Raw genomic sequence first — 12,452 nt, forward strand, 5'->3', positions numbered from 1 at the left:
CATATGTGATTACATTCAAGAAGCAAAGCATCATTATCGATCATTGCAGATCTGAGGTATACCTTTCCATCATTTATTTCAAGTATTTGCAATATTTCATTCAAGGTTGATTCCAAACTGGGGGTTTGACTTAAGCAAACCCCTATTCCAAACCTTTTTCTCCTTCTTTTTGTGTGCGGGAAACATGTATGGAGTTGTATTCTTCAGAATAAGCTTCATTCATAGAGACAAATCAATCCTTTTTGGCGTGTGAAAAGTTCGGAGGACCGTGGTGCCGCGTCATGGTCTTGGTTTTTAGGAGCTTTTTGGAGGTTTAGATCCAATTCGACATATTCTACTCAATTCCAGGTGCCCAAATCAATCTTGCATTTGCAGCTCACTTTTTCTGCATATTTTCTTTCATTTTTCAACACTTTACCTATTTTAGCATTTCAACTTACAAAAGAGGAAACCCAAATCAATCCAATCCACTTAGTATTAAGTCCTTATCTAATTTGTGACTAAATCTAGTGGACTCTGGCCCTCTTTTTTGAATGTGAAGGTCTTAAGTAAAAAGTGATTTGGTGATTTCTCCCTTCTATGTTGCAAATTGCCAAATCAAATTTTTACCCTTTACACACCTTATATAGATAAAACCTTTGTCGCAATCACATATTAAGCTACACCTTTATATTTATCTTTACTTTTATACATTTCCACTTTATCCTTACGGTCAGAATTTGCATCATCTTATATAATTAAAACTACATTGGTCAACAAAGTAACAACATTTATTTCAAATATACGCTTTCATCGACTACCTGCGTCGTTATTAAAACAATGTAATGTATTATTAGGGGAAAGGACCCAGTAGTTGAGCATGTTCCAATTGTTGTGAGGGTTGTTGATACCTTTTGTTCCAAAAATTGAACAAATAAAACCTATTGTTTGAAACAAAAAATATCAATTTTTGTTAGGAAATGTACCAACAGTTGTTAGGAAATGTACCAATAGTTGTTAAGAAATGTACTAATATTGTAAAAAGTAACCAATCAGGTGATGCCACATCGGCTGCACAACTATTGGGGTCTCTTTTGCACGCCTATTGGTCTCACTTTTTTTTGGGGCTGTTTTGGACACCTTGGTAAAAAGCATGCTGATGTGGCATCATATTTGATGATGTGGCCCTGAAACCTTAGTTATAAGCAGGGGACTTGCCAAGTAAGCTGCTGTAAAAAAATCGGAGTGATTCGAAATTTCCAAGTAGGATTTTGAGAAGCGTGAAGTTAGGGTGCACGACTACTGAGTCCTTTCCCCTATTAAACCTTATCACAATTTGGAAAACAAGCAAAAAAATACCACAATCTTCCAATTAATTTTCTAGAAAAAACCAAAGATTTTGGGCAAAGAAGAGTGATCGACACGTTCACAAATTGATATTGGTCCGCAAAGCCATATATGGAAAGCAGCAAATATATTCCACTTCGCGGCAAATTTCCCATTTAGTGGGTGGCTCCATAAATACAGAATTTCAAATCGACTGGAGTATTAACTGCTGCTGCACATCACCCAACAGACCTCGCCGTTCACCCACATTCATTGACAGATCTACTGTTCAGGTAAAGCGAAGCATTTTTAATGGTACTACGGGTTTTATGTACATCTGTGTCTGAACGAATTATTCGAGGTAAGGTTTTACGCGTGATTGATTATTTGATCAAAATGCTTGAACTTCATACAAAATCATCCAACTGTGTATATTTTGTTATTTGTTAGTTTTGGATCACACTCCATGGAATGATATCATGAGAGAGAGCAAATATCTTTGATTCATACAAAATAATTTCATTTCAAAATCGTTGTGGGTCTATTCTGAAATTCAAAGATACCCAACAGAAAACACAGGCCGAGCTTATATATGTTCAATACTGTATTACAATAGACAAGAAAGAAGTATACATGAGTATTACAGATGAGTTAGTAAAGAGTCCGTAAAACCTAAAAAGAAAAGAAAGAAACATACATTGGCTATGTGGACCAAATGATAGTTAATGGGCTTCGGACAGTGTACGTCACAGAACTATTATGAGAACTCCCTGTATAAAGAAACATACATTGGCTGTGTGGACCAAATGATAGTTAGTGGGCTTCGGACAGTGTACGTCACAGAACTATTATGAGAACTCCCTGTATAAAGAAACATACATTTGGCTATGTGGACCAAATGATAGTTAATGGGCTTCGGACAGTGTACGTCACAGAACTATTATGAGAACTCCCTGTATGAATCCACGTAAGAGAGCCTTGAGAGAAGGAATAAAAAGAAGAAAGAGTACTCTCCCTTCTACTTGTGTCCACAAATTTTACACTGTAACTCTTCTTCTGATTGAGTCTAGTGAAACCCAATTTGGCCGGCTTCACTATCACACGAACCCCTTTTGGCGGCGTCACACGCACAGAGTATCTGGATTTAGCAACCCCAACGTTGGTCACCGTTCTCTTCAACTTTACCCATCTCTGACCAGCAGAAGACACATTGAAGACCGCCGACAGAGATGGGTAATTGAGGCCCCTATAATTTTCAGTGAGGTTCGAACACCTGACATTGGTGTTAGTGATGGCCTGGACCTGAGCTTGGGTGTACCCCAAAGTGCAAAGATGTCGGACATAGTCGTGGACACCGGTATCATAGACAAGCCCCGGGTCCGCTGCTCTCTCTGGGTTCACATGCCCGGCACCTGTGGCGAAAAAGTCAGCGGGTTGTTGAGCCCGGGCGTTGTCGAGGATGGGCCCACCTCTGTTATCGACCACGTCGGCAGTGGTCATGAGCGCGGACTTAATAGCCGCGGGACTCCAATCCGGGTGCACACTTTTTATCAAAGCTGCGATCCCGGACGCATGCGGGCAAGCCATCGAGGTCCCCGAGACGACATTGAACATGACCCGGCGCTTATCCGCTGCCAAGCCAGATGGCGCGAGGTTTAGCGGCCAGGCGGCGAGGATATTCACCCCGGGCGCGATCAAGTCCGGCTTAAGAACCCCAGGGTTCACCGAACTTGGACCCCGCGATGAAAACGACGCAACTGCCGGAGCTCGTGACCGTCCATATACAGTCCCCCGAAACTGAACCGCCACAAAAGCATCCGTTGACGTGCTTATATACTTCTTAATGATCCCAGCCTCCGCATAACCGACCTGTGTCGCAGGCAACACATGGACATCTGCCGCTGTCTCCTCACCATTGATTTCTGAGTCCGCCAGAATCATCCCCACTCCACCCGCCTGTCTAACCACCTCACCCTTCTCCGCGCGAGCACTGGTCCCCCGATCACACACCACAAACTTCCCCTTCACAACCTCCGGGTCAAGCGACCCAGCAAAACAAAAGCTCGAATTTCCTGAACTCCCAGATCCAACTTTATTCCTCTCAATCCCAGCCGTAGCCGCATAGACAAGAGGAACAAACCTCGGTCTGATCTTCATCCCGGGGAATAGCGACTCCCCATAAAACGTCCGCCCGTCAGCCAAACGCACAACTGCCGGGAAGTCCCGGTCCATAGTCCCGGCACCAACCGTCATAATCCATGGAGCCTCATTCGACACAGAGAACTCATACGGCCCACTATTACCCGCCGCACAGGTCACAAAAACTCCCCGACTCACCGCCCTAAAGGCCCCAATGGCCACACTGTCTTCATAAAAAGGAACAGAGAATCCCCCAATGGACAAAGAAATAACATCCACACCATCAGCAATGGCGGCATCCATGCCCGCCAATATATCCGAACTGTAACACCCACCATCCCAACAAACCTTATACATTGCCAAATGAGCTCCGGGCACCATTCCCCGGGCAGTTCCATCAGCATTACCAAACAACCCGGCATTGAAAACCGATCTCCCAGCAGCTGTCGAGGCCGTGTGAGTTCCATGGCCCTGAGAATCCCGCGGGGATTCGTACTCGGGACGTGTCCCAAACACGGCATTAGCCTGGTGCCCGCTGTTATAAAACCGGGCGCCAATCAGCTTCCTATTACAGTGCGTCTGGTTAAAATCTGCCCCAATTTGACAATCCCCTTTCCATTTTTCGGGCACTGGTGGCATTCCATGGTCGCTAAAGCTGGGACTTTCAGGCCAAATGCCCGTGTCCAGAACACCAATTATAGCCCCTAGCCCAAATTGGGCCTTCCTCCATAGTTTACCCCGAGGAGAGCTGAGCCCCAGAAATTTATATGAGTAACTCGTCTGAAGCTTATGAAGCCTATCTGGGTAAACACCCATGAATCCTTCCAGATTCTGCAGCTCTGAAATTTCTCTTCTGCTAAGCCTTGCGGAAAACCCACTTATGGCATTCTTGTAAGAGTAGATTATACGGCTTGACCCAGGTTGATCAGAGTTCCTTATGACCTGAGCTAGGACTGATGAATGCCATTCCTTTGTATCGTAGAATTTTCCAGCTTCCATGATGGCTGGGTCGAAGTGAATTATATAGGGTCTCACTTCTTCGTCTTCTTTTTCCTCGCCCATAGCTACCCATATTAGAAGCATTAAGCTAAGGTAGCTCAGCTTTTTGGGAATCTTCATGGCCATTTTTACAGTTACTGTGTGTTTTTCTTTGTCTAATTGGGTTTTTGGGGCAGGGGGATTCGAATCTTATAACAGGCAGAAACGGCGCCATTGGAATTCGAAGTTTGTCTGGCTCGTGAGGGGGCATTTAACGTTGGGTGACTAAGCTCGTGACCAATATATATGTAAGGCTGGTGGATCTTCTCAACAGTCTCCTCTGCCATTAATTTATCACACAAGGATGGTTTTCTTGTAAGGTGGTGCTTATAAGTACCGTGTATAAATCTTCACATTCCCCGTGCGAGCGTATCGAGCTTTGAAATCGCATTTAATGGGCGAGAATGTTGTGCTCCTCGCTCCCGTACACGGGTTTCATAGCTCCTGTTTTTGTCGGGGATTGTGGCATTGCTTGCAGATTACTGGTGTTGTTTTCTGTTCTGGATTGTGCCTACATCCTTTGATTTTCACAATTTTTTATTGTTTTTGTTTTTCAATTAGATTGTTGAGAAGTTTTTTTAAAAATTTTTCATTAGAATAATAAGAATGTGAAGAGGGCTATTGCGTGTATCTTTAGAGGACTAATCTCACCTCAGCTCGTTCCTTTCTGAACCTCAACTTGGTAAGAATGTTAAGAGGGCTATTGCGTGTATCCTTAGAGGACTAATCTCACCTCAGCTCGTTCCTTTCTGAACCTCAACTTGGTAATATGTAAGACAAAGGTAAGGCAAGTTGCGTGCTGGGTTGTGAGACGCAGGGATACCTCTAATCTAACCAAAAAAAAAGAATTTTAAGAGGATGAATGTTGCAAAATGCAATAATATATTTATAAGTAAGTAATATACTTTTGTGTTAGGTTTGTCTCATGATCTTATCTAGTTTTATGTTTATTCTATTCTTATTTGCATCAAATTCAAAACATTTGTCATTTGATCATTCATATTAGCACATATTTTGATGCATTCGTTTCACGTCTCAAAATCATAGCTTTTAACACTAAAGTTCATTTTCGTATGTTGTAAGATTGGTACCTAATTCAATCTTGAGGCTAACATAAATAAACCCAAAATCCACTCATTCAAATTCAAATTCGAACTTTCCCTTACTTTTCTACTAACTAGAATAAGCCAACTTAACATATAAATAGAAAGACAATCAATGTCATGTCATGTTCCAATGTCATAGTTGAACACTCAATGTGTCATCAATTCATATGCTACACAAAGAAATAGAAAGAACAACTTTGATTTTCTAAAGGGACAAAGAACCACATATGCATATAGACCACTTGCACATTGCTGAATACTTTCTTCAAATCTTCACTCAAATTAACAATGTTGATCATATTCGAGAACTTAACTCTAGTGATCCAACAAATTCTTTGAAGGTGTCTTTAGACATTGTTGTCCTTACAAGCTTATCAAACATTAAATATCAAGGAGAAACAAGTCTCATAAGTTTACTTTCTACCAATTCACATTTGTGTGTTAAAAGTTCAACTATACGTTTGTTAAAACCAAACCTACAACATTTTAGATTGAACCTTAGTGTTTTCTATCCATGTTTTAATTTTGACACAATCATCACACCAATATATAAGATTTTAAATATTTATGAACTAATTCTACTTAACATCGATAACATTATTACAATAATATTTTAAATATTTACGAACTAATTCTACTTAACATCAATAACATTATTACGTTATCAATTTTAAAATAAAATATCCGTATTTTTTACATTTATTTTTTAAACATATATTATAATTATGAACCAAACAAAAATTTAATATTAACTAATTAATACTTAATCATTTTATCTACAAGTGATTTTTTATTTAATCTTTTATTCATTTCTTTGTATTATTAAATTTCATATTTATTCTACTTTTGATACTTATTCCTTGGTATTTATGATACAAACGTTGGGATTGTGCAATATTTTGTCAGGCAAATTTGTTCGTTCAAGCCCTTCTTCGATATCGATGTAAATCACATTGTTCTCGGGATTCCGCCTACTTATTACTCACCTCTACCTTTCCTCGTGAATCACGAAAACGTGAAGGTTTTCTTAAATTGTCCAATTCAAAAGTTTTATAGTGGGGCCTTATTAGGGTAAATTATGCATAAGTAGTATCTTAAATATTATTTTCTTAGTATATAAAGTTATTTTATGTTATTGTTTTATTACTGGTATTTATATTTAAAAGGAGGTGTAATAGGGGAAGAGCATCAGTAGTTGAGCACCCTAACTTCGCGCTTCTCAAAATCTTATGTGAAAATTTCAAATCACTCTCAATTTTTTACAGTAGCTTACTGGGCAAGTCCCCTGCTTATAACTAAGCTTTCAGCACCACATCATCAAGTATGGTGCCACATCAGCATGCTTTTTGTCAAGGTGTCCAAAACAACCCAAAAAAAAAGTGAGACCAATAGGCGTGCAAAAGAGGCCCCAATAGTTGTGCAGTTGATATGGCATCACCTGATTGGTTACTTTTTACAATATTAGTACACTTCCTAACAACTATTGGTACATTTCCTAACAAAAATTAAAATTTTATGTTTCAAACAATAGGTTTTATTTGTTCAATTTTTGGAACAAAAGGTATCAACAACCCTCACAACAATTGATGCGTGCTCAACTACCGGTGCTCTTCCCCTAATTATGTTGATTGTTTTTTTTATATAATATATTTGGCTTTGCAGGATCTAGGAATCGAAAAAGAAATAGAAATGGGATAAACTCGAGAACAAAAATGTTCAATTGCCTAAGCTAGCCATAAAGGACAAAACAAAAATATACAAACAAAAAACAACTACCAATAACATTATACAGGCCTATCGCCAACGATCAAATTGGAGACATCAATCGAAAGGCATTCAGTCGAAGCTTTAGATGCACTATCAATCATGTTATTTAGACGAACTCCCTCATTTGTTGTTCAATCAACCACTTTGTTGCCTTGCATGCCAACATGAAGAATCCTGAGCTCTTCCATATCTCCCAGCAAAAACTTAGTTGCATCTACAATCATTGCTAATCTCTAGTTGTGCAAAGGTTCTCCTTTCAAAGCTCCAATCACTAGTGTGGAATCTCCTTCAATCCATAGTTGTCTCCATCCTTTTTCTCTTCCGATCACTAGACCCTAGAAAATAGCCCTAGCTTCAACTAAGTTTTTGGTCTCAACACCACAGTAAATGGCATATAGCATCACGGGATTTCCCAAATCATCTCGAAATATACCTCCTCCCCCAGCTATTCTTGGATTCACCTTGGTTGCACCATCAAAGTTGCATTTGATCCATCCTTGATCCAGAGCCACCCACTTATATTCCTTACAAGCTCCAAAAACTAGGTTGGGACCAAGAGAAAACCAACAAAAATAGGGCCAAGAATTGGCCCATCCCCTTTCAACTTTCTTAAGCTCTCAATTACCTCTTTTGTGAGCCTCTCCAATTTCCCCAATAGTGCACACTATTTTGTCCCAAATCCTTTCAATGATCTTCTCTTCCTCTATGAATATACATCGATTTCTTTCAGTTCAAAGAACCCAAATAATAATTGTTGGTGCCACATCCCAAATCAAGAGTAGCCTAAGGTTCACAACTTTATTGTACTAAGAAAAAACAATATTGGTCACATCCTTCATTATCATTTGTAGTCTGTCCCATGTTAAGGCTTGCCCCTTCCAAGCAATCCAAAGGAAAGCATTCATCTTTGGAACTCCTAATTTGCACCAAAATTTATTGTCCCACAAGAGGTTGACTTGAAGCAGTATAAGGGAAGGCACTCCTAACTATAATAGCTTTGTTGTCGCGACCCTTCCACACAATCTTGTCATCTTTTAACTCCCCAACCAATGACCACTTATCTATTTTTCCCTATAACTCCTTGCATTGAGTACACAAATTCATCAACTAGAGCTTGAAGTCATTTCCAAGATCTAAGGGGGGCATCACCCTCAATATAATTTTAAACTTGATCTCCCACAATAGCTAAAATGTGTGTCATCAATAGGGTATAGGAAGAAAGAGCATAAAGAGAATTGTCCTCCATCCAACCGTCCCTCTAGAAGCAAATCTTTTCCCCCTACCCAACTTCCACACTATATCCTATTTCAAGAAAAGACAACAAGCCTTAAGGAAATTCCAAATACATGAGCCCTTGGGCAGATCGCAAGAGAACAAATTGTCAACATTGTTGTTAAGATACTTAGCCAGAAGGATCTAGCTCTAAGCCTACCTTTCCAATTATAAATCCTCCAAACCAATTTAGTGCCAAGAACGAGATTCATGTCTCTACTTTCCATTATGCCTAACCACTCTTGCATGACTAGTTTGGATACATCGTCCCATTTGACCAAGTTGTATCAATTGCTCCTCACTACCCCTCCACAGGAAGCTTCTCTTCACCCCTTCCAACAGCCACCTTATTTGGAATTTGAAAGATAGACATGGTGTAAATCAAAATAGCCATAAGAGAAGCTTTTATAAGTGTAATTATTTCTGCCAAAGACAACCATAAGAAGCCAACATTGTTTGCACATGATTGGCGACATTATTCCATTCTCTTTTATATGTTTGTTTGTTGATCAAAGGCATGCCTGGGTAATTGATAGGAAGAAAATCAATATCATAATGAAGGGTCCTTTGAATTACTAGTTTTTCAATGGTGCCCTCCTTCAAAAAGAAGATTTTGGATTTGGAGATGTTCACCTTTTTCCCAGTAGTCTCCTCATTTTTGTTTAGGATTCTTTCGAAAGTACAAGTTTCATTGGCCTTAGCAGCTCCCCCAAATAGGAGAGTATCATCAACAAATCGCAAATGGGAAATATTCTCAGATCCACCTGAGACCTATAGGCCTTCCAAATTGCCCACCTATATCTCCTTCTTTAGAAATCTACCCAAAACATGCACAACCAAAAGAAAGAGGAAAGGGGAAAATGGGCCACCCTAGCAAATCCATTTCTTAGCATTGAAGACGTCCATAGGAACACCATTTATCAAAACAACATACAAACTAGAGATGCAGCTAAAATTCTATCGATGCCATGACTCATAGAAACCAAATTTCCTCATGACCTCAATTATAAATCCCCAAGGAACTCTATCATAAGATTTGTTCATATCCAATGTGATGATCATCCCTTCTTTCTTCTTAAGGTGGATTGAGTAAATCACCTCGTGAGGAGTGATGATACCATCTAAGATATGTGTATCATGGAGGAAGACACTCTTTCTTTAGAGATTATGTCGTTCAAACACTCCTCAAGCCTAGATGTCATTTCCTTTGAGACAGTATTGTAATCACATTGCACGAAGAAATAGGCCTATGCAAGTTAAAGGTCATTGGGTCCTTAGCCTTAGAGATCAAATCCAACTAATTCATATTCCATGACTTTAAAACAACTTTGTGCACCCTACTTTCCCCCACATCCTTCCCAACTTGTTCCTAATACCTCTGATTTTTTTTTTAATGAAAGTCATCTAGCCCTAGCGCCTTCCTAACACCAAGAGAAAGGGTAGTGATCTTTATCTCCTCCATAGTAAAAGGAGCTAAAAGGAGAGCATTTTGAGCCTTTGTAATAAGATGAAGGATGCATCCGAGTAGCTCCTCCTAAACTTGGGGTTTGGGATTAAATTGGGAACCAAAAGGTCACTAAAGAATCTCAATCCTTCATCTCTAATGGCTTTTATATCCTTAAGGAGGACATTTTCAAAATTATTGATTTTCAATATCTTGTTTTGTCATCTCCTAATTGTCTCCTTCTCTAAGCCATTTCACTTTGGACTTCTGCTGCCAAAAAATCTCTTCCATGCTTAACAAGAAGGTTATATCACCTAAGATCTTAGCTTCCTTCTCCTTGCACTCTTGAGTGTACCTAAAAATGGGTATTGTTGTCTCCACATCTCTAATATCATATTCAACTTTGTTCTTGTTAACAAAATGATTTCACATGGCCTCCTTGTTCCACTCCCTCACCTTTCTCTTTATTACCTACAACTTACTAGAGATGATGTATCTCTTTCATCCTCTAACTTTAGTGTTCCACCAATTGCCAACTACCTCATCAAAATCAGGGTGGTTGTACAAGAAGGATTCCATATTGAAAGGGATACCCCTTAGTTTACTAGGATTGCTTAAATTGAGAGATATGGGCTAGTAATCGAAAACCCCATAATGAAGAACTTTTGAACATAAACCCCCAACTCCAAAAGGCATTCAGAGTTGAGGAAGAAATGATCAATTATTCTTTGTATGTTGTCCACTCCCACACTATTGATGTTCCATGTAAACCATCATGATCTCAACTTGATGTCCACCAAAGCAAGGTCATTGCAGTATCTTTTAAAATTTATGGATCCATATTTGCCTATCGCTTGCCATACCTATTTGTATTCAAGAGCCGCATTAAAGTCACCACCAACAATTGAATTATCCAAATTATGATTTTGTATAAAATATCACATGCACTCCCACATATCCAATCGCTTAGATTCAAAATTTGGGCCATAAACATTAGATATAAGCACATGGTTGTCATTCTTAGCATCCTTACAACTCACTAAGAGACAATACCATTTGGTTTCCACCACTAAGAAACAAAAGTTGTTTTTATTCTAGATTATAGCTAGACCACTAACATATCCTATTTCTTACTGGAAATCCCATCCCTATTCCTCCATATTCTTTGAATCATCTCCCTAAACTTACCTCCACTCAATTTAGTTTCCTAAATAATCACAATGTTTGGTGTTTCAATATTTATTAATTACTTTAGTAAATAGTATAAATATCAGTGCCATTGAACCCTTTGATGTTCCAACTGATGTCTTTCATGGATAACCTATTGTGAGGAGTTACTCAACTCCTTGGGTGACAAAATTCCTCATGGAAACGTAGGAACCATTTTCAAGATCTTCCAAAGCCTTGGATTTATCCTTGTAAGCATCAATTTTCCTACCCTTAGTGTTGGAATCCCTTGCATCACTAGATAGAGAAGGCTTGCTGCCAAACTTCTTGGTCCTTCAGATTGCTATGCTCCAACCATTTTCTTTTCCATTGGTCAAGTTAACTTCTTCTTTGCCAATTCTGAATTCTTGAATCCTTAAGGCAATCATGGTCTTCACTATTATTGGTCGATTTGTCTCCACCAAAGTAGAATCCTTGATCACATTAGTAAGATCATTCAAAAAATCTCCATGCAAAAGAGGGCATAGAGACTCCCTAGAACTAATGCTAGGAGAAATTGTAGGAGACAAAATCATAGGTTGACTCCCTCCCAATAAAAGATTGAGGTATAGGGAAGGATGACTTGACTCTTTTTTTAAACCACATATACCATTTGTATGGTCATCTATAAATGACCCAGGGCATGCAGCCTTAGTGTAACAAGGCACAATATCTAAGTTGTTACTTTCCTTACTATAATTGTTAAAAGGATCATCTCTCTCTTTATGAACAATGACCACAACTTCCTCCCCCATCTCATTCATATTAGTCCAACCCTTCATATTGTAGAATATTTCCACAAGCCCTAGCTTACTACATTCAAAGTAATTCATCAACAACCCTTCATATTCAACCATCTGCATCCAAATCCCCAACAAAAGAGAACCGAAGTGAAATAAAATTGGCTTGCTTAGGTTAATCCAGACACAAATTCACACCCTATGTTGAAGTATCCCCATGCTTGAAGGCAACTCACTTCAAATAAAGACCCCCAACAAATTGCCAATAAGCTTATAAATGTCTTCCAATCTAACCTCTTAACGAAGTTTGTGAAGTCTAATCCAAAGAGGAACTTTCTTGATCTTCTCCTTCCTCAGATCAAAACCTGAAGACCAAGGCCTCACATAAAAACCAAGACTCTAATGATCGAATCCCTCTTTGATTTTGATGAGAAA

General features: G+C 39.1%; 1 protein-coding gene across 1 annotated transcript; it reads right to left on the reverse strand.

The window, feature by feature from the left end:
* Positions 1–1,785: 1,785 nt before the first annotated feature.
* LOC131055613 (subtilisin-like protease SBT1.2) lies at positions 1,786–4,607 on the reverse strand. Its single transcript, XM_057990096.2, has one exon. The coding sequence runs from the start codon at positions 4,567–4,569 to the stop codon at positions 2,191–2,193; it is 2,379 nt and encodes a 792-aa protein (XP_057846079.2). The 5' UTR covers positions 4,570–4,607; the 3' UTR covers positions 1,786–2,190.
* Between the last annotated feature and the right edge of the window lie 7,845 nt (positions 4,608–12,452).

The sequence above is a fragment of the Cryptomeria japonica genome, chromosome 5 (genome assembly GCF_030272615.1).
Source record: "Cryptomeria japonica chromosome 5, Sugi_1.0, whole genome shotgun sequence".
NCBI classification, from domain to species: domain Eukaryota; kingdom Viridiplantae; phylum Streptophyta; class Pinopsida; order Cupressales; family Cupressaceae; genus Cryptomeria; species Cryptomeria japonica.

Excerpts from the sequence above, each read along its gene's own strand:
- LOC131055613 (XM_057990096.2), bottom strand. The coding sequence starts at position 4,569 with ATGGCCATGAAGATTCCCAAAAAGCTGAGCTACCTTAGCTTAATGCTT.